At 40.2% G+C, this 26,306-nt stretch overlaps 2 protein-coding genes across 2 annotated transcripts; both read left to right on the forward strand.

The window, feature by feature from the left end:
* The first annotated feature begins 4,486 nt into the window (after positions 1 to 4,486).
* Positions 4,487 to 5,419, forward strand: LOC102280159 (olfactory receptor 2A14). Its single transcript, XM_005886743.2, has one exon. It carries the CDS (start codon positions 4,487 to 4,489, stop codon positions 5,417 to 5,419), a length of 933 nt encoding a protein of 310 aa, XP_005886805.2.
* Positions 5,420 to 16,563: 11,144 nt separating this feature from the next.
* LOC102282585 (olfactory receptor 2A14) lies at positions 16,564 to 17,496 on the forward strand. Its single transcript, XM_070368763.1, has one exon. It carries the CDS (start codon positions 16,564 to 16,566, stop codon positions 17,494 to 17,496), a length of 933 nt encoding a protein of 310 aa, XP_070224864.1.
* Positions 17,497 to 26,306: the final 8,810 nt, after the last annotated feature.

Below are 26,306 nucleotides of genomic sequence, written 5' to 3' on the forward strand. Positions count from 1 at the left end.
ATTCTTTCTGGAGTTATTTCTTCACTGATCTCCAGTAGCATATTGGGCACCTACTGACCTGGGGAGTTCCTCTTTAAGTATCCTATCATTTTGCCTTTTCATACTGTTCATGGGGTTCTCAAGGCAAGAATACTGAAGTGGTTTGCCATTCCCTTTTCCAGTGGACCATATTCTGTCAGACCTCTCCACCATGACCTTTCCGTCTTGGGTGGCCCCACACAGCATGGCTTAGTTTCACTGAGTTAGACCAGGCTGTAGTCCGTGTGATCAGATTGGCTAGTTTTCTGTGATTATGGCGCAGAAGTGCACCGACTGTGACGGACTGTGCAGAAGCATGGCCAAGATGAGCTACCCCTCATGCAAGGTCAGGGGCGGCGGCCGAGAGGAGCAACCCCACGTCCAAGGAGTGGCGGCTGCGCGGGCGCAGGAGGGCCAAGAGGAGCTACTCCACATTCAAGGTCAGGAGGGGCGGTCATGAGGAGATACCCCTCGTCCAAGGTAAAGAGCAGTGGCTGCGCTTTGCTGGAGCAGCCATGAAGAGATACCCTACGTCCAAGGTAAGAGAAACCCAAGTAAGATGGTAGGTGTTGCCAGAGGGCATCAGAGGGCAGACACACTGAAACCATACTCACAGAAACCTAGCCAAAGGCATTAGCATAGTCAATAAAGCAGAAGTAGATGTTCTTGTGAAATTCCCTTGCTTTTTCTATGATCCAGCAAATGTTGGCAATTTGATCTCTGGTTCCTCTGCCTTTTCTAAATCCAGCTTGTATATCTGGAATTTCTCAGTTTGCATATTGCTGAAGCCTAGCTTGAAGGATTTTGAGCATAACCTTGCTAGCATGTGAAATGAGCGCAATTGTTTTTTAATGGGAACATTCTCTGGCATTGCCCTTCTTTAGGATTGGAGTGAAAACTGACCTCTTCTAGTCCTGTGGCCACTGCTGAATTTTCCAAATTTGCTGACCTATTAAGTACAGCACTTTAACAGTATCATCTTTTAGGATTTGAAATAGTTCAACTGGAATTCCATTACTTTGTTTGTAGTGATGCTTCTTAAGACCCACTTGACTTCACATTCCAGGATGTCTGATTTTAGGTTAGTGACTATACCATCATGGTTTTCCAGGTCATTAAGACCTTTTTTGTATAGTTTTGTGTATTCTTTCCACCTCTTCTTAATATCTTCTGCTTCTGATAAGTCTTTACTGTTTCTGTCCTTTATCTTGCCCATCCTTGCACGAAATGTTCCCTTGATAACTCCAGTTTTCTTGAAGAGATCTTTAGTCATTCCCATTCTATTGTTTTCCTCTATTTTTTTGCATTGTCCATTTAAGGTCTTCACACCTCTCTCTGCTATGCTCTGGAACTGTGCATTCAGTTGAGTAGATCTTTCCCTTTCTCCCTTGCTTTTCACTTCTCTTCTTTTCTCGGCTGTTTGTAAAGCCTCATCAGACAACCATATTGCCTTCTTGCATTTTTTTCCCTTTGGTATGGTTTGGTTACTTCCTCCTGTATAATGTTACAAACCTCTGTCCATAGTTCTTCAGGCACTCTGTCTACCAGATTTAATCCCTTGAATCTATTATTCATCACCTCCACTGTACAATCATAAAGGATTTATTCAAGTCATACCTGAATGGCCTAGTGGTTTCCCCTACTTTCTTCAATTTAAACCTGAATTTTGCCATAAAGAGCTCATGGTCTGAGCCTCAGTCAGCTCCAGTTCTTATTTTTGCTGACTGTGTAGAGCTTCTCCATCTTGGGCTGCAAATAATATAATCAATCTGATTTCAATATTGACCTTTTGGTGATATCCATGTGTAGCATCCCCTCTTGAGTTGTTGGAAAATGTCGTTTACTATGATCAGTGTGTTCTCTTGACAAAACTCTGTTAGCCTTTGCCCTGCTTCATTTTGTACTCCAAGGCCAAACTTGCCTGTTACTCCAGGTTTCCCCAGATATCCAACTTTTTATATTTTAACCCTCTGTGATGAAAAGGACATCTTTTTGGTGCCAGTTCTAGAAGATCTTGTAGGTCTTTATAGAACCAGTCAACTTATATTGAATGATAGATTTTTAAAAAATGAATGTCTTATTTTATCCTGTGATAATGCACAGGTTTATTAAAAAACAAACAAAACTACAGTAAACAAACAATACCTACAAAATGTAAGACCCTCCATAATGCTATTCTCTAGAGTTAATTAATTGAGATTTCATGTGTAACTTAAAGAATCTTCCTACATATATCTGAAGAGGCCCTAAAGACATATTATGTATAGATATGTTTGTATTTTAAAATATAAATAGAATCATATTACACATACATCCTTTGACTTTATGTGGAAAAAATTTCATTCCACCCTATAAAGATCTGTATTATCCTTTTTAATGCATGAGAGGATGAGATTGTTGGATAGCGTCCCCAGTTCAATGGACTTGAACTTGGGCAAGCTCCAGGAGATAGTGAGGGACAGAAAAGCCTGGCATGCTGCATTTCATGGGGTCACAAAGAGTCAGACACGATTTAGTGATTAACCAACAGCCATGGTATTATATATCATACAATTTGCCAAAATTTCAGTTCATCTCCAGCTTTCAAACTTTATATCAATTCTAAATTTTTGAAACTATAAACTGGATAACAGTGAATAATTCCAACCTCTTGGTCACTACGTTTCGTGTACATTAGACTGTTTTCTGTTTCCATTACTCACCAAGTCCTTCCTACCCAACACTTCGCCTTTACTATTCCCCGTGCAGGAAGCAGTCCACTTTGGCTGTTGTCAGGTGGCACTTCCTTTACCACTTAGACTCTACCCATGTGTCTCCTCTTTAAGAAGCCTTCTCCTGACAATCCCAGCTAAAGGAGCCTCTCCAAGCCAAGTCACTTGCTACTAGTTTTCCCTGTTCTTTTTCTTTCATAATGCCTTTTCATCAACACCTATTTTATGTTTTTTGTACTTTTGGTGTTTTAAGGGTGGTGATTAACCACGACATCTCTTTGCTCCATGTCAGGCTGTCTCTGGAAAAAATGTGAGGAAATGTAAAGAGACAGCACCTGGTTACAAGGCTTCTCAGTGTAATGTTGCCATCCATCCCTTTCATGACCACTCTCCTGTGGATAGACCTAGGCACTGCCCAGGACGAGCTCCCTAGAGAGAACTAACCAATGGATGCTCCAGCTGATCCTACTCCCTGTGACTGACTCAGAATCCAAAAGAACAGCAGTAGGTGGTCAGCATGGTAACAGGTGATGAGGAAGGGATTCAGGAGATATGATGGCAATAATACTGCAACAACTAAAGATTCTTTTCACAACAGATTCTCAAATTTGCCTCTGTATTACATTATAAAGGGAAAAGAGAAAAGAGGTGAATAAAATGTAATTAAAAAGCAGGGGTCAAAATGAATTGGTGTTTTTCCTTCTGGCTTACTTCACTCTGTATAATAGGCTCCAGTTTCTTCCACCTCATTAGAACTGATTCAAATGTATTCTTTGTGATGGATTCATTTTGATATTCGCAAAACTAATACAATTATGTAAAGTTTAAAAATAAAATAAAATTAAAATTACAAAAAAAAAAAAAAAAGCAGGGGTCATCTTTAAACACACCCACAGAGAATGTAAATTCATTTTCACCTTTTGAATTTCATACTTAGGCTGCAGAAATGTCGCCATGCTTAACTGAATTTAAGACAATATGTGTGCCTGTGTTCATCTACTCTGATAATTTTTCACTTATGCTTAAATTTCAGGATCAGGTGCTGATAAAAAAATAAATAAGACAGTACAAATAAAATTGCAAACTCTAGAGATGGGAAAGAAATGGCAGAAGATGCTTCTATGGAATAATTAGTCCACTGTTGAGAGGAGTTTTATGCAAAGTTTGAAATACTACAAAATTTAGAGGTTATTTAATAAGGGAATTCAAATCTGAAATAAGTGGATAGAAAAGCATATGAGAAGGTAAGTGGAAAAATAAGCAACATGTAAATAACAAAGTATCATAAACACTTTATTTCTTGAACCAAGAAGATAAGCAAGATTAGGAAATGAAACTACCTCTTACTACATATGGACTGTCAGGGTTGTCTCTCTTCTAAGCACATTAATAATCAACACTCACACCTTTGAAGGGAAGCCAGGATACTTGAATTTTACTAAACAGTGCACGTCTGTATTTGTGTGTATACTATTACACAGAGTATATAATAATGCATTTATCATGTTATATATTTTATTATCTATATTTTACATATCTTAGTATCCATTGGTAAAAGGGGAATTTGTTTCTGATTTGTATGATCACACCAAGTTTGTGTATATAGTGTATCTAAAAATAAGTTATAGAAAACCCACTCAAAGTAATACATCCAAATGCTCATTTTGTTACACTCAGAAGGTATTTTGTGTCTTGATTTCCCTACAACTCTGACTGTCCTATTGAAGCCTTGGGCTTCTCTGTTTCTAGCCAGGAGCATGGGAAGCAACCAGACATGGATCACAGAAGTCACCCTCCTGGGATTCCAGGTCGATTCAGCACTGGAGTTTTTCCTCTTTGGACTTTTCTCTCTCTTCTACACCCTCACCCTTCTGGGGAATGGAGTCATCCTGGGGCTTATCTGCTTAGACTCAAGACTTCACACCCCCATGTACTTCTTTCTCTCACACTTGGCCATCATTGACATATCCTATGCCTCCAACAATGTCCCCAAGATGCTGGCAAATCTTGTGAGTCAGAAAACAACCATCTCCTTTGTTCCTTGCATTATGCAGACATTTTTGTATCTGGCTTTTGCTGCTGCAGAGTGCCTGATTTTGGTGGTGATGTCCTATGACAGGTATGTGGCCATCTGCCACCCCCTCCATTACACTTTCATCATGAGCTGGAGAGTATGCACTGTCCTGACCAGCACTTCCTGGGCATTTAGCTTTCTCTGGGATCTTGTGCACTTAGTTCTTATCCTGAAGCTGCCCTTCTGTGGGCCTCATGAAATCAACCACTTCTTTTGTGAAATCCTGTCTGTCCTCAAGTTGGCTTGTGCCGATACTTGGCTGAACCAAATTATCATCGTTGCATCCTGTGTTTGCATTTTAGTCGGGCCCCTCTGCCTGGTGCTGGGCTCCTATGCGCGGATCCTGGCCGCCATCCTGAGAATCCAGTCCGCTGAGGGCCGCAGGAAGGCCTTCTCCACCTGCTCCTCCCACCTCTGCGTGGTTGGGCTCTTCTTTGGCAGTGCCATCGTCTTGTACATGACCCCCAGATCCAGCCATTCTCAGGAACAAAGGAAGATTCTGTCATTGTTTTACAGCCTTTTCAACCCTATGCTGAATCCCTTAATCTACAGTTTGAGGAATGCAGAGGTGAAGGGTGCCCTGAGAAAAATTCTGGGGAAGAAGAGGTCAGTGTGAGGGATGGTTTGGAGTGTCCTGTGTGAGCCTGTCTTTATGACTCTGGACCTTTGAATGCTCTTTTGAAACCATTAATTTAACAAATTAGCACCCTTTATCTTCAACATTTTTAAAAACTGAGAAAATAAATACTCATATTTAGTCATTGATAGCAAACCTGAAGTAAACATCATAAATAAGAAAGTTATAATCTAATCCTATTCTTTAACACAGGTGCAAGTATCTTAAAATATTAGTCAATCAAGTAATAAAAAGATACTAAATTATGATACAATTTTTATCTCTAAAATGCAAAAATTGTGTAACTTTCAAAGCAAGAAAAAAATTGGCCCATTAACAAATTAAAGTATCCATTGTCAGTAGATCAAAGCAAGTGTTTGACAAAATTTAACATCAGTTCATGATAAAGCTCTTTACAACCTAGCATAACAATAAACATTCCTAGAAAAAGATTTATCAAAAAACCCCAGTACCATAAACATTCACATATCAGACATTATACTTAATGGTAAAATGCTAGTATCTTTCTCCATAAAATAAAAAATAAATAAAATAAGATGTACACCATCACCACTTGTTTTTCTTATTTTTCAGATTTTTGTTAGAGATATTGATGTGTACAGTTAAACAAAAAGAAGAGATATATATGTATGTGGGTATCTGTCATGTGAGGTACCCACATGAGAAGGAGTAAGTAAATTATGTTGTTTTTGTTGTGTGGCTAAGTCATGTCTAACTCTTTTGTGACCTCATGGACTGTAGCCCTCCAGGCTCCTCTGTCCATGGGATTTCCCAGGGAAGAATACTGGAGTGGATTGCCATTTTCTTCTCCAGGGGATCTTCTTGACCCAGTGATTGAACCTGGATCTCCTGCATTGACAGGTGGATTGTTTACCACTGAGGCACCAGGAAGTCCAAATGAATTGTGATCACATGCAAATAGTGTAATGGCATTTGTAGGAAATCCAAATGAATCTTTTTGTATATTAGTGAAATTATGAGAAATTTAAACAAGATAACTTGATATAAGATCAATATAAACATCTATTATAGATTTATATAACAAATAATTAAAATGAATTTTTTCCAAAATGCTACCATTAAAAGCAGGACTTAATTTTTAAATGCTTAGGAATATAGCTAAGAGTGCATGCTTAGTCACTCAGTCATGTCCAACTCTTTGCAACCTTGTGGACAATAGCCCACCAGGCTCCTCTCTTCATGGGCATTCTCCAGGCAAGAATACTGGAGTGGGTTGCCATGGTTCATGGTTCAGGGGATCTTCCTGGCCCAGGGACTGAACCTGTGTGAAGTCGCTCAGTCGTATCCGATTCTTCGCGACCCCATGGACTGCAGCCCACCAGGCTCCTCTGTCCATAGGATTTTCCAGGCAAGAGTACTGGAGTGGGGTGCCATTGCCAATGTTAGTGTCTTAAAATAGCCCAGTGGAGCATGTGAGTATGAGCAGAACACTTTAGAATTCGACAAGCTGATTCTAACATACTTGCTGCCATGGCTAGTCCAAACACATTTAAAAAAGATTAAGTATAAGGTGAGAGGATTGATTCTCCAGATCACAATATCTGCTACAGAGTGCCAATAAGTAAAATAGTGCGGTCTTCATCCTCGGGTTGACAAATAAACAAGCTGAATAGAGCATAGATGCTGATGTCTATGATTAGAAACTGGCTGTATGAATGGTGTGGTGTGGTAGACCACTGGGGAAAGGGAGGGGTGTTGCAGAAAACAGCTCTGGCACCACTGAGTAACCATGCAGATACTCAGTCATGCATGAAAAAACTCAGTCCCAGTGTTTTTAAGACCTAAGTGGCAAAGGCAAAGCTATAAAGCTCTTAGGAAATATGGAAGGGAAAGATTTTTAAATTAATATACAAAATTGTTAGTCTCCAGAGAAACACTAATACGTTTGAATAGATTGATTTAAATAGATCAAGAATGCATGTTAATCAACAAGGAGCATAAAAAGAATGAGAAGACATGGAATTGTCTTCAACCAGACTTCTGATTTATCAGGTCTCAAACATCACTTCCTCAAAAACCAGTGTATTTCAGAGTCTTACTTGTCTTGACCAGGTAATTTTCCACCATGGTAGCTCAGCTGGTAAAGAATCCACCTGCAATGCAGGAGACCCTGGTTCAATCCCTAGGTCAAGAACATCCCTTGGAGAAGGAAACAGCTACTTACTCCAGTATTCTTCTTGCCTGGAGAATACCATGGACAGAGGATCCTGGCAGGCCCCAGTCCATGGGTTGCAAAGAGCTGGACACAACTGAACATCTAATTTTTCAGTCCAATATGTCTTTTTTCCATAGCATTATACGTTAACTGAGGTTATCCTCCCTGTAAAGTTACTATTTTTAACATGAAAGATCACCGTCAGCATTAAATTTGCCTTCCTCATTGCTGTGTTCATCATATCTAGAGCAAAACTAAGCACAGACAAGGCCCTCAGGAAATCTTTGTTGACTAACTGACCAATAGGCATCACCAGAAAAGTGTAAGCACATCCTTTGTCTCCTATATTTTTATATTTAAAAAAATTTATATTGAGTATAGTTTTTAAAATTTTTTTAAATTTTTAATTGAAGGATAATTGCTTTACAGTATTGTGTTCAGTTCAGTCTCTCAGTTGTGTCTGACTCTTTGTGCCCCATGAATTGCAGCACACCAGGCCTCCCTGTCCATCACCAGCTCCTGGAGTTCACTCAAACTCACGTCCATTGAGTCAGTGATGCCATCCAGCCATCTCATCCTCTGCCGTCCCCTTCTCCTCCTGCCCCCAATCCCTCCCAGCATCAGGGTCTGCTCCAATGAGTCAACTCTTTACATGAGGTGGCCAAGGTATTGGAGTTTCAGCTTTAGCATCAGTCCTTCCAAAGAACATCCAGGACTGATCTCCTTCAGAATGGACTGGTTGGATCTCCTTGCAGTCCAAGGGACTCTCAAGAGTCTTCTCCAACACCACAGTTTAAAGCATCAATTCTTCAGCACTCAGCTTTCTTCACAGTCCAACTCTCACATACATACATGACTACTGGAAAAACCTTGGCCTTGACTAGATGGACATTAGTTGGCAAAGTAATGTCTCTGCTTTTGAATATGCTATCTAGGTTGGTCATAACTTTCCTTCCAAGGAATAAGCGTCTTTTAATTTCATGGCTGCAATCACCATCTGCAGTGATTTTGGAGCCCAAAGAAATAAAGTCTGACACTGTTTCCACTGTTTTTCCATCTATTTGCCATGAAGTGATGGGACCAGATGCCATGATCTTCGTTTTCTGAATGTTGAGCTTTAAGCCAACTTTTTCACTCTCCTCTTTCACTTTCATCAAGAGGCTTTTTGGTACCTCTTCACTTTCTGCCATAAGGGTGGTGTCATCTGCATATCTGAGGTTATTGATATTTCTCCCGGCGATCTTGATTCCAGCTTGTTCTTCTTCCAGCCCAGCGTTTCTTTGGATGTACTCTGCATATAAGTTAAATAAGCAGGGTGACAATATACAGCCTTGACGTCCTCCTTTTCCTATTTGGAATCAGTCTGTTGTTCCATGTCCAGTTCTAGCTGTGGCTTCCTGACCTGCATATAGGTTTCTCAAGAGGCAGGTCAGGTGGTCTGGTATTCCCATCTCTTGAAGAATTTTCCACAGTTTATTGTGATCCACACAGTCAAAGGCTTTGGCATAGTCAATAAAGCAGAAATAGATGTTTTTCTGGAACTCTCTTGCTTTTTCCATGATCCAGCGGATGTTGGCAATTTGATCTCTGGTTCCTCTGCCTTTTCTCAAACCAGCCTGAACATCTGGAAGTTCACGGTTCATGTATTGCTGAAGCCTGGCTTGGAGAATTTTGAGCATAACTTTGCTAGCGTGTGAGATGAGTGCAATTGTGCCGTAGTTTGAGCATTCTTCGGCATTGCCTTTCTTTGGGATTGGAATGAAAACTGACCTTTTCCAGTCCTGTGGCCACTGTTGAGTTTTCCAAATTTGTTGACATAAATATTGAGTGCAGCACTTTCACAGCATCATCTTTCAGGATTTCAAATAGCTCACTTGGAATTCCATCACCTCCACTAGCTTTGTTCGTAGTGATGCTTTCTAAGGCCCACTTGACTTCACATTCCAGGATGTCTGGCTCTAGGTGAGTGGTCACACCATCATGATTATCTTGGTTGTGAAGATCTTTTTTGTACAGTTCTTCTGTGTATTCTTGCCACCTCTTCTTAATATTGTCTGCTTCTGTTAGGTCCATACCATTTCTGTCCTTTATCGAGCCCATCTTTGCATGAAAAGTTCCCTTGGTATCTCTAATTTTCTTGAAGAGATCTCTAGTCTTTCCCATTCTGTTGTTTTCCTCTATGTCTTTGCATTGATCGCTGAGGAAGGCTTTCTTATCTCTTCTTGCTATTCTTTTGGTTTCTACCAAATATCAACATGAATCAGTCATAGGTTTACCCATGGAGTATAGCTGATTAACAATGTTGTGTTAGCTTCAGGTGTGCAGCAAAGTGATTCAGTTACACATATACTTGTATTGTTGTTGTTGCTGTTCACTAACTCCCGACCAACTCCTTGGCACACCAAGGTCTGAAGCTCACTAGGCTACCGTGTCCTTCACTGTCTCCCAGTGTTTGTTCAAATTCATGTTCATTAAGTCAGTGATGCTATGTAACTATCTCATCTTCTGCCACCCCTTTCTCCTTTTACCTTCAGTCTTTTCCAGCATCAGGATCTTTTCCAGAGTCAGCTCTATGAATCAGGTGTCCAAAATATTGGAGCTTAAGCTTCAGCATCAGTCCTTCCAATGAATATTGAGGGATGATTTTCTTTAGGATTGATTGCTTTGAACTCCTTGCTATCCAAGGAACTCTCAAGAGTCTTCTCTGGCACCACAATTCAAAAGCATCAATTCTCTGGTGCTCAGCCTGCTTTATGGTCCAATTCTCACATCCATCTATGACTACTGTAAAACCAGAGCTTTGACTATATGGACCTTTGCCTGCAAAATGATATCTCTGCTTTTTAACATGCTGTCTATGTTTGGCATAGCTTGTCTTTCAAGGAGCAACTGTCTTTTAATTTTATGGCCACAGTCATTGTCCACAGTTACTTTGGAGCCCAAGAAAATAAAATCTGTCACTTTTTCCCCATCTATTTACCATGACATGATGGGACATGATGCCATGACCTTAGTTTTTTGAATGTTGAGTTTTAAGCCATCTTTTTCACTCTCTTCTTTCACCTTCATCAAGAGCCTCTTTAGTTCCTCTTCACTTTTTGCCATTAGAGTGGTATTGAAAGAAATCAAGTTATAACATGAAATTGAATCTTCTAGTTTCTTTGCCAGTGTTATACAGTTCAGAGAAATCACGACTCACCCAATTCCAAACACAAACACACACAAATCCCAAGCAATTGGACACAACAATTCCCATGGTATCCTGAAAGAACTTAATGAATAAAAATGGGAAATGCATTCCTTGGTTCACTTACAGATAGGAAAACCACGCTTTACCCTCTGAGCCACCAGGGAAGCCCCGATAGGAAAAAACAAACACTAAACTCTCCAGGGAGAGGATCAGTAGAGGTGATATACACAGTTCTGTACCCTGATCGTGACTTATGTCTGCAGAAAAAGGTTGGATTCAAACGAAGGTAAAAGCCCTGACTTGCACAAGCAAGTCTATCATAAACTTCTCTGCTGAGAGTTGTGTGTCTGGGCTTCACCTCCTGATGAGGTCCCTGTGGAAGAGAATCTATCCTAGTATTCCAAGGCCATGCTGAAGAGAAGAACACAGATTCCACTTTTGAGTTCTAGAGAGTTCTAGACTAGAGAGTTCATTAGTCATGAAAAGGGTTTTCAGGTGGAAATGAGAAAGAAGGAGGAATGAAATGACTGGTTCAGGTATAAGGGTCTGAATGCCTTACCTGTACCCTAAGCCTTTCTTTACAAGATCCTCTGGGCATTTCTAAGGACCTCTACCTCTCCCCATGGTGTGGCCTTGACTCCTCTGACCTCCAAGACCTGTGTCTGTGTTTCCTTCACCGTCCTGCTGTGGTGTCTCTTGGTTTTCCTCATGACTGTTTCAGAGAAGAGGGATCAGCTAGTCATCCATGCTGTGCATGATCTGGCTCAAGGGCTACAATGAACTTCACAGACATGTGACTCAAATGCCTTTTCTACAAATGAAACAATCCTGAAGGCAGAGGTAAGTGGTTTGCTGGCCAGTAGCTTTGTCTTCCTTTCCCATGTATTGACTGCCTGCCCTTGTGGACTTTCAAAAATATTTTCTGGCCAAACAGGTTCCATTTCTCATGTATTCAGGCAAGAGATGACATTTCTTACTGGAAAAGCCCAGTATCTGTTGCTGTACACACTCTCTGTTCCTTGTTTTAATAGGATATTAATGTCTCATTATGATGACTGGATCCAAAACTTACTCTCCAATAATGGCTTTCAAATCTCTCATAATATATGCTTAAACTCTTGTTAAGTGTCTTGTTTGAGTTAACTCATTTAAATTTTCAACTCTCCTATGAGATGGGGGAATTGACGAATGGAGAGATACAGAGAGGTACAAGATTTGCCTGCCAAAGTTTTGAGTAGGTCCCAGATAGTCAGGCCAAGAATCCAAGTTTGTTTTTTTTTTTTTTACATTATGCTACTCATGAGGATCAAGCTGAGTGGTGAAGTAAGTAATTCAGATGGTAAGTAATTTCTGAGTAAGTCAGAAGACTTACATAATCTGTCCTGCCCCAGAGCTTTGACTTTGTCAGCCCCAGGGCACTCACTCTGAGAGAGTAATCAATAAAAACTTTTACTTCAGGTCGATGCAAAATATCCTAAGCATGGCCCCCTTTCATTTCATAGGGTTTACTCTCTGTCTCACGTTGGTATATTTGGTATAGCTGAGCTGCATTTTGAGTTTTAAAACCTGTATTTTCTCCTTCATTCCAAGAGTGAGACTACTTTAAAGATTCGTCTATTTCTTTAAAATCCTTTTTAACTTAAAAACCAGCATATAAAACATCAATACAAATGAAATTAAAATCATATGTTTTCTTACTTAAACATAACCAAAAAGGAAAGCAAGTGTGGATGACTTTACAATATCATGATTGATATTAATTACCAATCCCAATAATTTAGATTCTCCTTGAATTTTGTGCTGTCTTTAATACTATTAGTATCTGCTGACATCTGGTAAACTCCTACTGTGTACCAGCTAGTGCTATTTATTTTTCACATCAGCCCCTTAGACCCTGCTCTCACCAGCTTCCAGATGAAAACAATGAGGCTGAGAATCAGTGACTCAGGGTCACCTGGTTCCCCTGCAGAGTGGAGATAGGTGCGATGGTCTGCCTTCATCCTTATTTAGGGACCCTGGTCTTTTCAGTCCCTGCTGATTTTCCTGCTATGGGAGAACAAAGTGATGTATCCATGAAATGTTTTCCCTCATTCTGTGCAGGACAGCGCACTTTCCTTAAGGTTCAGCAGGGTGGACCCTTAAAGGCATCTTCATTTCCGGTGTCTCTCTTTCTGCCACAGGAGTTTTCTCAGAGGAAAGAAAAATCTGACTTCTTGAACTATCATTTTAAAAATGCAAGAAATCATTGCATATTTAAAGGGGAGAAAATTGCTTTCTTTATTCTATTTTTTCTATCTTGTTCTCACAAAGGTCCCGATCATTAATAGTTTAAGCAGACAGCCACCACTGCAGAGCTGTCTCCTCACAACCTTTCTACACCCAGTGTTACATATGGTTTGTCTGGAGCTCATAACTGATGAAGGAAGCATTTCCACTAAGAAATATTTGCCTTATTAATTATTGCTGACATTTGAAAATAAAAATTTTTTTCTAGGCTACTGGTTTCATTCAAAAATATTTTACCAAAATATTATATGTAAAACTCTATAATTGCTGCTGCTGCTGCTAAGTCACATCAGTCGTGTCCGACTCTGTGTGACCCATAGGTGGCAGCCCACCAGGCTCCCCCGCCCCTGGGATTCTCCAGGCAAGAACACTGGAATGGGTTGCCATTTCCTTCTTCAATGCATGAAAGTGAAAAGTGAAAGTCAAGTCGCTCAGTTGTGTCCAACTCTTAGCGACCCCATGGACTGCAGCCTACCAGGCTCCTCCATCCATGGGATTTTCCAGGCAAGAGTACTGGAGTGGGGTGCCATCGCCTTCTCTGCTCTATAATTGCAGATTATTTCAATTATGAACTCAAACAATTCTAATCATTTGGGGAAAGGAGGCTACTGACTTGCGTATTTGATACTGAAGCATCCCTGTGCCTGCTTCCCGAGGCCCCTTTTAGGTGCAGCAGGAACCCAGACATCACATCACAGCTGAGCCCACTGGGCTCTGCCTTGGTTGCTCCCCCAGGATCCATCTCAGGTCCTGATTCAGCCTGCTCTTCCTTCCTCTTCAAGCTCTTACCTACCTTCCCTTTCTGGAGATCTCCCATAACTCCTTTAAACATTCTCTTTGGAAAGAAATTTAGTTTTTCCAGCTTTCTGTGTGGTTATTAGCTCTTGCTGTTAAATCGTGTAGGACTCTTTGCAACCCCATGCACTGCAGCACACCAGGCTTCCTGTCCTTTGCCATCTCCTGGAGCTTGCTCAGACTCATGTCCATTGAGTCTGTGATGCCATCTCACATCACATGAGTCTGTGATGAGAACTCAACCATCTCATCCTCTGTCATCCTGTCCTCTTCTCCCCCTGCCATCAATCTTTCACAGCATCTGGGTCTTTTCCAGTGAATTATTTCTTTGCATCAAGGGCCACAGTAAACACAAGCATATGAGACTTTTTCTGAAGTTCATTATATAATTTTCTGTTAATGCTTTTGTTCCTTGCTTTCCTTGATGACAGAAACTGCTTACTCAAAAAGAGTCTTAAAGATTTACAAAATATCCATAATTCTGGAAGTCTCAGGTATTAAGAGCTCCCTGAGCCTTCCTATTTAGCCTGAGTCTTAGACCTATTAATACAATATTTGATATGTCCCTAAAGTGCCAAATTCTATTCTGTCATTAAATTTGTACCATCCGGAAAATTAGACAGTTTCCCATTTTGTATCTGCTAATTAGAAATTTGATACATATCCTTTAACTATGCTCTGTTTGCACGAATTTTAAAATAAATCAGTTAATAAAAGCTAAAAATATATCAGCTAAAAATTAGTTAATAACATTTGAGTGACTTGGTGAGATACTTACTGAGCATAATTTGCTGCCATTTCTTCAGAGATCCAGTAAAGTGTTGACCCTAGACTTTGGAATTAGTGTAATAGACCACCTCCTTCTAAAAGAAACACCAGATTCATGTGGGATGAGACACAGAACTCATAGGCAGAGGACAAATGTCTTTGGAATTTGCAATTTCATGTCACTGATCAATTATGTCAATATTTTTCTCCTGTGCAACTTCAAAACAGTTCTTTTCTTGTGCTCCTCTTCACATTTAGGTGGATGTTGAAGTAATTTTCAACTTGATTTGAAATCTTTTTCTACTTTGACTCAATGGAAGATCATATTTATCAGGACAATTCAGAAAAAATATCTCAGTAAACAAAAATGAGATTGAAATTTTTAATTTCCTCTTTCCTGTCATATGTTAACTATTTTTCAGTTAACGTAACATGGTGACTCATTTCCTCCATTTAAACCTTTAAGAATCTGCTCAGGTTTGACATTCCTGTTACAACTTCCTGAATACTACTTTTGAATAAGCAAGAAAAATGTGCAACTTTGCTTCTGTATTACACAGCAGATTTTTTAAATGTCTTTTTTTGGTAATGCACATTTATTAAAAAACAAACAGTGACCATATAATATATTCAAAAGGTAAGTTCCCATATAATCCTACTCTCTAGAGAGAATCAATGTAAAGAGTTTCGTGTTTAAATTACAGAGTTTTCCTTCATGTATGCAAATAGATCCCAAATACATTTATGTATGCTAAGTTGCTTCAGTCATGTCCGACTCTGTGTGACCCCATAGACTGCAGCCCACCAGGCTCCGCCGTCCCTGGGATTCTCCAGGCAAGAATACTGGAGTGGGTTGCCATTTCCTTCTCCAATGCATGAAAGAGAAAAGTGAAAGTGAAGTCGCTCAGTCGTGTCTGACTCTTAGCAACCCCATGGACTGCAGCCTACCAGGCTCCTCTGTCCATGGATTTTCCAGGCAAGAGTACTGGAGTGGGGTGCCATTGCCTTCTCCGCATGCTTTGACTTTATGTGGAAAAATTTTTATCGCAATAGAAAAGTCTATATTATCCTTTTAAATGGCTATATAATATTCTATTATAGAAATAACCAAATATTTAAATGCATTCCAACTTATAAATTTTGTGTCAGTTTGAAATTGTTTAAAATATCAGTAAGATAACAATGAGTATTTACAGCCTCTTTGTCACTATGATTCAGGAATATTGGACTTTTTTTTTCTGTACCTAGAACTCAACAAATCCTTTTTGCTCAAGATTTTGCCTTTACTTATTCCTGTGCAAGGAACAATTTGTTTTAAGAAGTTATCAAATATTTCTAAGGACTTCACATCTGAAGCTAGTGGATAGAAAAGCAAATGAGAAGTAAAGGGATATGTAAACAAAAGCAATATATAAAGAACAGGGGACCCTAATAACTTCATATCTTGGACCAAGAAGACAGGTAAGCCTAGAAAACAAAACTCTCTCTTTTTAGAGATGGTTTGTCAGGGTTCTCTTTCTTCTAACTGCATTAATAATCAAGACTCATAGCCTTGAAGGGAAGCCAGAAAACTTGAATTCTCCCAAACTTTGTATGTGTGCATGCAAATGTGCATTCTGTTAGGTAGAGTATATAATAATACATCCTATTACATTTTATTATCTATAATAAATGTTACATATATATGCTATTATTTCTTTGATACAAGGATAACTTTTTCTGATAAATATGAGCACACAGAATTAGTTTTAACACTATATCTAACAATAAATTGTAGGAAATCCATCCAAAGTAATACATTTCCAAATGCTCACTTTGTTACACTCAGAAGGTATTTTGTGTCTTGATTTCCCTGCAGCTCTGACCTTCCTGTCCCAGAGGGCGGCTTCTCTGTCTCTACCCAGGAGCATGGGAGGCAATCAGACATGGATCACAGAAGTCACCCTCCTGGGATTCCAGGTCGATTCAGCACTGGAGTTTTTCCTCTTTGGACTTTTCTCTCTCTTCTACACCCTCACCCTTCTGGGGAATGGAGTCATCCTGGGGCTTATCTGCTTAGACTCAAGACTTCACACCCCCATGTACTTCTTTCTCTCACACTTGGCCATCATCGACATATCCTATGCCTCCAACAATGTCCCCAAGATGCTGGCAAATCTTGTGAGTCAGAAAAGAACCATCTCTTTTGTTCCCTGCGTTATGCAGACATTTCTGTATCTAGCTTTTGCTCACACAGAGTGCTTGATTTTGGTGGTGATGTCCTATGACAGGTATGTGGCCATCTGCCACCCCCTCCATTATGTTATCACCATGAGCTGGAGAGTGTGCACTGTCTTGGCCATCACATCCTGGGTGTTAAGCTTCCTCTTGGCCCTGGTCCACTTAGTTCTCTTTCTGAGGCTGCCCTTCTGTGGGCCTCATGAAATCAACCACTTCTTCTGTGAAATCCTGTCTGTCCTCAAGCTGGCCTGTGCTGACACCTGGCTCAACCAAGTTGTCATCTTTTTGGCCTGTGTTTTTATCTTACTGGGGCCCCTCTGCCTGGTGCTGGGCTCCTATGTGCGCATCCTGGCCGCCATCCTGAGGATCCAGTCCGCTGAGGGCCGCAGGAAGGCCTTCTCCACCTGCTCCTCCCACCTCTGCGTGGTTGGGCTCTTCTTTGGCAGTGCCATCATCATGTACATGGCCCCCAAGTCCCGCCACCCTGAGGAGCAGCAGAAGGTCCTTTCCCTGTTCTACAGTCTTTTCAACCCCATGCTGAACCCGCTGATCTACAGCTTGAGGAGCAAAGAGGTCAAAGGTGCCTTTAGGAGAGCGCTGTGGAAGGACAGGCTAATGTGAAGAATATCAAAGGGCAACATGCAGGAGGAACTTTGTTCCCTCTGAAGTATGGTGAATGCACGCTAAGTTGCTTTAGTTGTGTCTGACTCTGTGCAACCCTATGGACTATAGTCCGCCAGGCTCCTCTGTCCATGAGATTCTCCAGGCAAGAATACTGGAATGGGTTGCAATGACTTCCTTCAGGGGATCTTCCCAATTCAGGGATCAAACCTGTCTCTTATGTCTCCTGCTTTGGCAGGTGGGTTCTTTACCACTAGCGCCACCTGTTAAGCCCCTGAAATATGGTAGGGGCATTTTTTGCCTTTAGCTGTAATGCTACAATATTATAGCATATTATAGATCTAACTGGACTTCCCTTGTGGCTCAGCTGGTAAATCTGCCTGCAATGTGGAAGACCTGGGTTTGGTCCCTGGGTTGGGAAGATCTCCTGGAGAAGTGAAAGCCTACCCACTCCAGTATTCTGGCCTGGAGAAATCCATGGACTATATATTCCATGGGGTTGCAAAGAGTCAGACATGACTGAATGACTTTCATTTACTTACTTATTTATAGACCTAATTGGCGCTTCTGAATTGTGGTGCTAGAGAAGACTCTTGGGAGTCCCCTGGACAGCAAGGAGATCAAACCAGTCAATTCTAAAGAAATCAACCTTGAATATTCATTGGGAGGACTGATGCTAAAGCTGAAGCTCCAATACTCTGGCCACCTGATGTGAAGAGCTGACTCACTAGAAAACACCCTGATGCTGGGAAAGATTGAAGGCAGGAGGAGGAGGGGGTTACAGAGAATGAGATGGTTGGATGGCATCATTGACTCAATGGACATGGGTTTGAGCAAGCTCTGGGAGTTGGTGATGGACAGGGAAGCCTGGTGTGTTGCAGTTCATGGGTTTGCATAGAGTCAGACATGACTTAGCCACTGAAAAACAACAACAATAGACCTAAACATATAATCAGAGACTATATAGACCTTAGAAAATAAAATAGATAACTATTCATGACCCTGGATAGGCATAGGTTCTTAGAGATGATCCAAAAAGTACAAGACATAAACTTTGAAAAATTGGTAAATATTGGATTTTGTGAAAATTAATTATTCTACTTGTCAAAGTCATGATTGAAAAAAAAAAGAAATACAAATTACAGACCATGTACTTTTTGAAAATGTTAGTCTGGTCACAGGAGGGGACAAAGGAAAGGCTTAGACAAAAGCAAGGTTTATTATACATTTAGGTCGGGGACAGGAGACATGGCCCACCATGTGGGGTCACATGGGAGACACAGCTGGTGGTCAGGAAGCAGAAGACAGCATAAGGAGGAAGGTTAAACTACTGCCTTTATTGGCATTTCTGCAGGAAACCCTGAAGTAAGCGGTTTATATGAATAAGTTGGAGTTCTTATAATAGATAAATCTTCACCATGTAAAGAAGGAAATCAGGTAGACTGAATGCACAGGAGAATTCTCAAGGCAAGAATTCTCTAATATTTTGAACCCACACTATCTTACTTTCAGTAATCTCATTTTAAGTCTTTCTGGCCTCTCTTCTTTCTTGAAATAACAAGTGCTATACAGTAGTATGCTTTATTGTTTTCTTGTTGCTTTCTTGGTTTTCCTCGGTTTGAAAATCAACATCCCCATTTCTGAATTGCATACAACTAAGTGCAGTTTTTCTCTCAGTTTTTAACAATTCCCTGGTATTAAAATATTCCCCTGACAAATTGATCTGCAATTTGATTTGAAATATCTTTCGCTATCTTCTCACAAAAAGAACTGGACATTTCTGACTTGCATTTGTCTTACTTAAAACATATATTAAAGAAGAAATATATGAAGTTATCTGAAAAAAGAAAGAATAGTTTTCAGTTGCAAACTTCATGCTCATGAAATGATGAATCTCTGATCTATAAGGCAAAATTAAAAAAAAATTTTACCCAAAAGAAAACATTTTAAGTTAATGACTGTAGTGCTTTTCTTCATATAAGAAGATGCAAGAGTCTGGGCTCATTGTAATCATTCCTTGGTTTTGCATCTTAAGTATATAGTGCCAGTATCTTGTTCTTCTCCATCCTGAGCTCCCCTCAGGACGCACCACCAGCTGCAGAGCTTGTGGCTAGTTGATGACAACATTTTTGGAGTTGTCTGACAGATTGCCTTCCTCAGGCTATAGTCCTCAGAAATGTCCCCACATAAAACAGAACTTGCACCATTTAGGTTGTATGTTTTTTAAGAGAGAGGCTCACAGCTGGAGGGTGATGTTGTCTCTTAACACAATTATGCCAGATGCACAAAAATGGGAAGTCATATGTTTGCCAACACCAACCCTACTTTTGGAATTTAACAAGGTCAGATGGAAGCATGCAATCCATGAGCGCCATTGTACTGGCTGGTCTTATGATTTGAGATAAGATGTTGGTCTTGTGATATGATGATAAACTGGATCCATTGTTGGTGACTGAGTGGAACTCTAGTTGTGTAGCAGTAACTTTTGATTCTCATTCTTCAGGTTGCTTCTATTAGAAAAGATTTCACTGGGAAGAAAATTTCTGAGACCCATTCTCCTTGTGGCCGTTAGACCATGTAACACAATTTTCAGCTGATCAATCACTGTGTTAACTATAAACCTTGATGATCAAATGCTTAGAAAGGTCCTTGGTTATAGTGGACAAAGTATATTAGTTTCATTCCTGGCAGACCACGGTATACTATGCACAGATACTCATCACCTCCATTTTTGTGGATGGAAAGCTGTTAAAACAGAAGAGGAGAGACAATGGGCTTCCGACAGGAATAAACTATAGACTTCACATGGCAGGTGTGAATTTCTTGAGAAATAGCCCCACCCTGAAAAGAGGAAAATTTTTGAAGGCCTTGAAGCATGTTCAGACTAAATTACATTTAGGTAGGCTAGCAAGCCCTATATGGAGGACCCAATATTTTGGGGTAGCAAAACATACTTGTAACTGCACTCATGTTATTAATACACAATGATAACCACAGCACGGTGGATTGTCCCACAAAACCAAAGAATGGCTTTAAAAGAGAAAGGTGGCCATCTAGGCATCATTGAACATGCTGAATTCACTTTTAATGAGGTGTGACAGCCAGTTGAAAAAAATATATATATTTTTAACTAGAATGAGAAGATTAGAGGGAATTCTCTTCTAGGAAAAAAGTAAGAGATAAGAGTCAGCCTGGAAATAGAATGAGACCTTAGTGAAATGGATCAGACAGACTCAGCAAATATAGCTGGTTACTGCTAGCACTCAGCCCTTACTCAAGACCTCTTGACAGTTTTGATCCAGATGGAGACTAAAGTAACCATGAGACAAAGCCCTTCCATTCTAGTTGCTGGAGCCAAAGGAACACAGTTATGGGGATCTTACAGACCTTGGAACTTAGTTCCTCTGGCAGTGTTTGTAATTTTCGCTGAAGCATAATGAGTGTATGCTCAACTGTGAAGAGTAGATCAGAAGAAGGCATACCTGTAGTACAGTTAGTCTGAATATCACTGTGTCCTCCTCCTCATGGTGGGGCAGGCAGAGAAGCAGGCCCCACTATATAACAGCCTACAAAAGAAGCTAGCTTTAGTACAAGCCTCTAAATTGAGACAGGGTAACTGGCTTTGTCCCCTACTGACTTGGAACCCAGAAATAAGTGAGTCATGGCTAACTGTAATGACACTTGTCCATAATGCTAATCTGGTATATGGACAAGTGCCAGATCTGTTGGAGAGGCAAAGACCTCTGATTGTTACTGATAGGTTCTGAAACGAAAACTGAATTGTACCATGACAGTAATATGGTTTAGCATTGGCTGATTACTAAGATTCAAATATATATATGCTCAGATACTCAGACGTGTCTGGCTCTTTGTGACCCCATGGACTGTATCCCACCAGGCTCCTCTGTCCATGGGATTTTTTCAAGCAAGAATACTGGAGTGGGTTGCTATTTCCTTCTCCAGGGGATCTTCCCCACCCAGGGATCGAACCTGAGTCTCATGCATTGCAGGGAGATTCTTTACCAACTGAACCACCAGGGAAATCGCAAAGATTTGACTACCTTATATAAATAGGTAGTCATTGATATTGATACTGATGATCAAATGTATTGGGAGATTAGGTTAAAGCCACCTCAGAATCTAATACCAATGGAAAATGGCTGGCCTGAAGAAGAACTTTATTTAGCTAACCATCAGCTCAATTCTATGCCAAATAATTTTGCATAAACTTATAAGCTCAAAGGGGAAAAAATAGTCAAAATAGTACAAAAATGTGAAAATGTGTATCATGACTTTATAGGATATGCATGTTCCTTTGAGGTTAGTCTTATCCTACACTCATTCCTCCAAATGTTTGGCATTGTGAAATGAAATATTTCCTGCCATATTGGTAAACAAGAATGTCACAGTCATCAGCGATTTGGGGCCTTCAAATGTGAGTTTCTGAGCCCAGGGAGGAAACCCAAAAGGAAGAACAACACCTGCTTTATAACAGCCATCAGACTGTAGCCCCTCCCTACAGTGAGCCCTGAGGAAAGGAAGTTCAGGATGTGAAAACAGGATAGTGGCCCCAGATAGATTAGGTGCATATGAAAGAAATTATTTCAGTAAGCCCAGCTTCCATCTTCTCATACACAGAAAAGCACTAAATTCCCTGAGATATCTGGTTTTCCTTGATTAACAATCAAGCACCAATCTGGGTACTGCTGAGAAGGGATTTTACAAATCGATTGATGTGAAGCATGGAGGCTATCTTTTAGCACTGACAGTCAGATACAACTTAGCGACTAAACAACAAAAAATGGAAGTTATCCTGGGGCCTGCCCCAGTCAGGCAGAAAATGAAGAAGAAGTTGTGGCAGAAGGTGAAGAACTAAAGAGCCTCTTGATGAAAGTGAAAGAGGAGAGTGAAAAATTGGCTTAAAATTCAACATTCAGAAAACTAAGATCATGGCATCTGGTCCTATCACTTCATAGTGAATAGATGGGGAAACAATGGAAAGAGTGACAGATTTTATTTTGGGGGGCTCCAAAATCATGGCAGATGGTGAGTGCAGCCATAAAATTAAAAGATGCTTGCTCCTTGAAAGAGAAGTTATGATCAACCTAGACAGCATGTTAAAAAGCAGAGACATTACTTTGCCAACAAAGGTCCATCTAGTCAAGGCTATGGTTTTTCCAGTGGTCATGTATGGATGTGAGAGTTGGACCATAAAGAAAGCTGAGTGCCAAAGAATTGATGCTTTTGAACTGTAGTGTTAGAGAAGACTCTTGTGAGTCCCTTGGACTGCAAGGAGATCAAACCAGTCGATCCTAAAGGAAATCAGTCTTGAATATTCATTGGAAGAACTGATGTTGAAGCTGTAACTCCAATATTTTGGCCACCTGATGCGAAGAACTGACTCACTGGAAAAGACCCTAATGCTAGGAAAGATTGAAGGCAGGAAGAGAAGGGGACAATTGAAGATGAGATGGTTGGATGGCATCACCAACTCAATGGGCATGAGTTTGAGTAGGCTCCAGGAGTTGGTGATGGACAGGGAAGCCTGGCGTGCTGCAGGCCATCGGGTCGCAAAGAGTCAGACATGACTGAGTGACTGAACTGAACTTAACTGAACTGACCCAATCAGGTGAGCCTTCTAACACTCATAGCTCAGTTGGTAAAGAATCTGCCTGCAATGCAGGAGACCTGGGTTCAATCCCTGGGTTGGGAAGATCCTCTGGAGAAGAAAAGGCTACCCACTCCAGTATTCTGGCCTGGAGAATTCCATGGACTATATAATCCATGGGGTCACAAAGAGACAGACAAGACTGAGCAACTTTCACTTCACTTCTAACAGCAGAGAGTTTTCTACAACCTGCAGCAGTGGAGGAAGTCAGGGAGCTCTGGTGTGAAGATGAATCTCACCTCATGCAAGGACTTCACATGAGGATTCCAGATCCAGCCACACCCTCGATTTCAGCCTGTGCAGAGAATCCACCCGACCAGGGCCAGGATGGCTGACCAACGGAAACTGTGAGACAGTAGGTATGTTATTTTAAGCCATTAAACTTGTGTTAATTTGTTGCAGCAGGAATAGAAAACAAAAACATTTTGGTATCAGATAAAATTCTTTATTTTCCAACTCTGGCCATTGCTAATCTATCATTTAGTTCAATCTTTTTGATTGGGCATCAAAAAAGTTTGGGCATAAAACTTTTTGGTTGGGACCCCTTTGAACTCTTAAAAATTACTGATACAAACATTTATGTGGCTATCTTTGTTGATATATGTCATAATAGAAACTGAGAATTTGTTTAATATTTACTTTTAATTCATTTAGAACTATTTCCATTATATGTTAATATACTGTATTTTTATGAAAAATATCTTTTACAAGACAAAAAAACAGTTAAAACAGTAGCTATATTTTACATTTTTGAAAAATGTCTAAATGTTTGGACATCTAGCTGTTATATCGTCTTCTACATTCTGTGTGTTGCACTATTATATGTCATGATGCTTCTGGGAAACTCTACTGAGAGTGAAAAAGGCAAGAAGTGTCTAAATATTATTATAAAAATATTTTTGATCCCACAGACCCTTGGAAAAGTTCTCAGAGATCCCACTTAAAGAATCAAAAACTTTATCTTTTAAATAATTTATTTATCTAAGTATATATATATATAGTATATATTAATATATGCAATTATATTGATAATTTATATGTCTGTATATTATAATTTAACTTAAATTTATATTTAAACTTCAGTCTCCACATCAGTAAAAAGATAATGATGATATTAAACTATGTAGTTCCAGGTGGCATTAGAGGTAAAGAATCTGTCTGCCAATGCAGGAGATGCAAGAGATGCAGGTTTGATCCCTGGGTCAAGAAGATCCCCTGGAGAAGGGAATGGTAACCCACTCCTGTAGTCTAGCCTGGAAAATCACATGGACAGAGGGGCCTGCCAGGCTACACTCCATGAGGTTGCAAAGAATACACAGTCTGATATAAAGCATCTGGCACATTTTCTTAAAACATAAGAACGGTTTTATAATTATTGCTTTTGGCTGTTAGAATCCTTCCTCATTAATATCTATTCACCAGTACAGCAGACAAAGACACATCTTGGCATGGAGGATCTGTTCTGTCTCAGGGCTGTCATAACAGACTCCATGGAAAGTCATCTCTCAACCATCTAAATGTATACTTTCATGGGGATTGTAGAGAAGCATACGTTCCTAAAACCAATCACTTGAAGGGAGTTGGCAATGTAATTTACGATATCTGTCTCAGGTTTATAACTCTAGATATATTGAAAATGTGTGTAGAGACAGTACGATGCTAGTGTCTGCTCCGACTGTTTTCTAGAATTTTTCCTCCATGGGCAATTCCACACAATCTTAGCTCTTCTGCATAGGGAAATTTTAGGGATCCCCCCCACTCCCCCTTAGAGAGAAGATAAAAATATGTTGTATCTTATGATCCTTCTGGGAATTTGAATTCTCAATAGAAACTCCAGAATGTTTTTAATTCATCTGATTCTAAAATAAAACCTATGCCTCTTGGGGTTCTTTGAAGAACCTTAACAAGTCCAATAAGCAATCCATCCTGTGTCTGGAATTCAATCCTCTGACAGCTGCTGAGGGAGCAGGACTCTGAACCATTTCAGAGGTACTGTGCTCACCCTTGCGGGGTTTTATTCTAGGTCAAAGAAGATTCTTATGAGAAATCCAGAGCTAGCATTTCCTTGAGTAGAAGAGATTGATTTATGCTGGGAGGTGATTTCCACTACAGGTAGGTGAGATAGGACAAGTCAGTAGCAGACACCACCATGGCTCTGGGCACAAGAACGACATCCCTGGGTGATCTTTCCTCCCATTCATATTGTGCATCTCAGGTAGGAAAATAGACACGCATGTCTCCCTCCCTGACCTTAGGAAATTTCTGCCTACTGAGCTGTGTGTGTGTGTTTAGCATCCCTCTCAAAATCATCTCCCAGTGTAACTGAGTGGTGGAGGTTCAAGCTGGCCCCACTCTCAATGAGAAGGGGCTCAGACAATGAGAGGCTCTATATCCAGGCATTGTCTCTGAAACAGCCAAATTAATAAAATGACTTTATGTATCAGCTGGGCTTCCCTGGTGGCTCAGATGGTAGAGACTCTGCTTGCAGTGCAGGAGACCTAGGTTCAATCCCTGGGTTGGGAAGATCCCCTGGAGAAGGGAATGGCTACCCACTCCAGTATTCTTGCCCGGAGAACTCCATGGACAGAGGAGCCTGGAGGGCTACAGTCCATGATGTCACAAAGAGTCAAACATGACTGAGCAACTAACAAAGATATTGATGTCCAGGGAAGCCTCCCTTAGAAAATAAAATTCTAATAACAATTACAGCAAATCTTTTCTTTGCTGAAATAATGTAAGAGATACATTTTCCATATATCTAATCTTTTTTAGAACCATCCTTAGGGTATCACCCTGTTGTGATGATTATCAGATTTGAAATCACAGTATTTTATATAAATAACTTTCCTCATAAAGAAGATAGAATGAGTTCCAACACTTCCAACGAGAGGTGGAGAAATAAATAAAATCCATAGATCATGAAACTTTCTAACTTATAGGACTGGCCCAGTAGACAGAATTACTCATACTGACCATGCAAACCTTTTCTTATCTGAGCTGTTATTGTTTTATTTACTGTACTGGAAAGGCAAAGATTTGGGCATCACTTTTCTGACATTTTCTTGCTTCTTCCAGTACAGTATCTGCTTAAGAGTTTTAATCTTTATTCAATTTTATTTTTATGCTGTTTAATTTTAATAGA

This window comes from Bos mutus, chromosome 4 (genome assembly GCF_027580195.1).
Source record: "Bos mutus isolate GX-2022 chromosome 4, NWIPB_WYAK_1.1, whole genome shotgun sequence".
Lineage (NCBI taxonomy): Eukaryota > Metazoa > Chordata > Mammalia > Artiodactyla > Bovidae > Bos > Bos mutus.

Coding starts and splice junctions, on each gene's coding strand:
- LOC102280159 (XM_005886743.2), top strand. CDS start 4,487: ATGGGAAGCAACCAGACATGGATCACAGAAGTCACCCTCCTGGGATTC.
- LOC102282585 (XM_070368763.1), top strand. CDS start 16,564: ATGGGAGGCAATCAGACATGGATCACAGAAGTCACCCTCCTGGGATTC.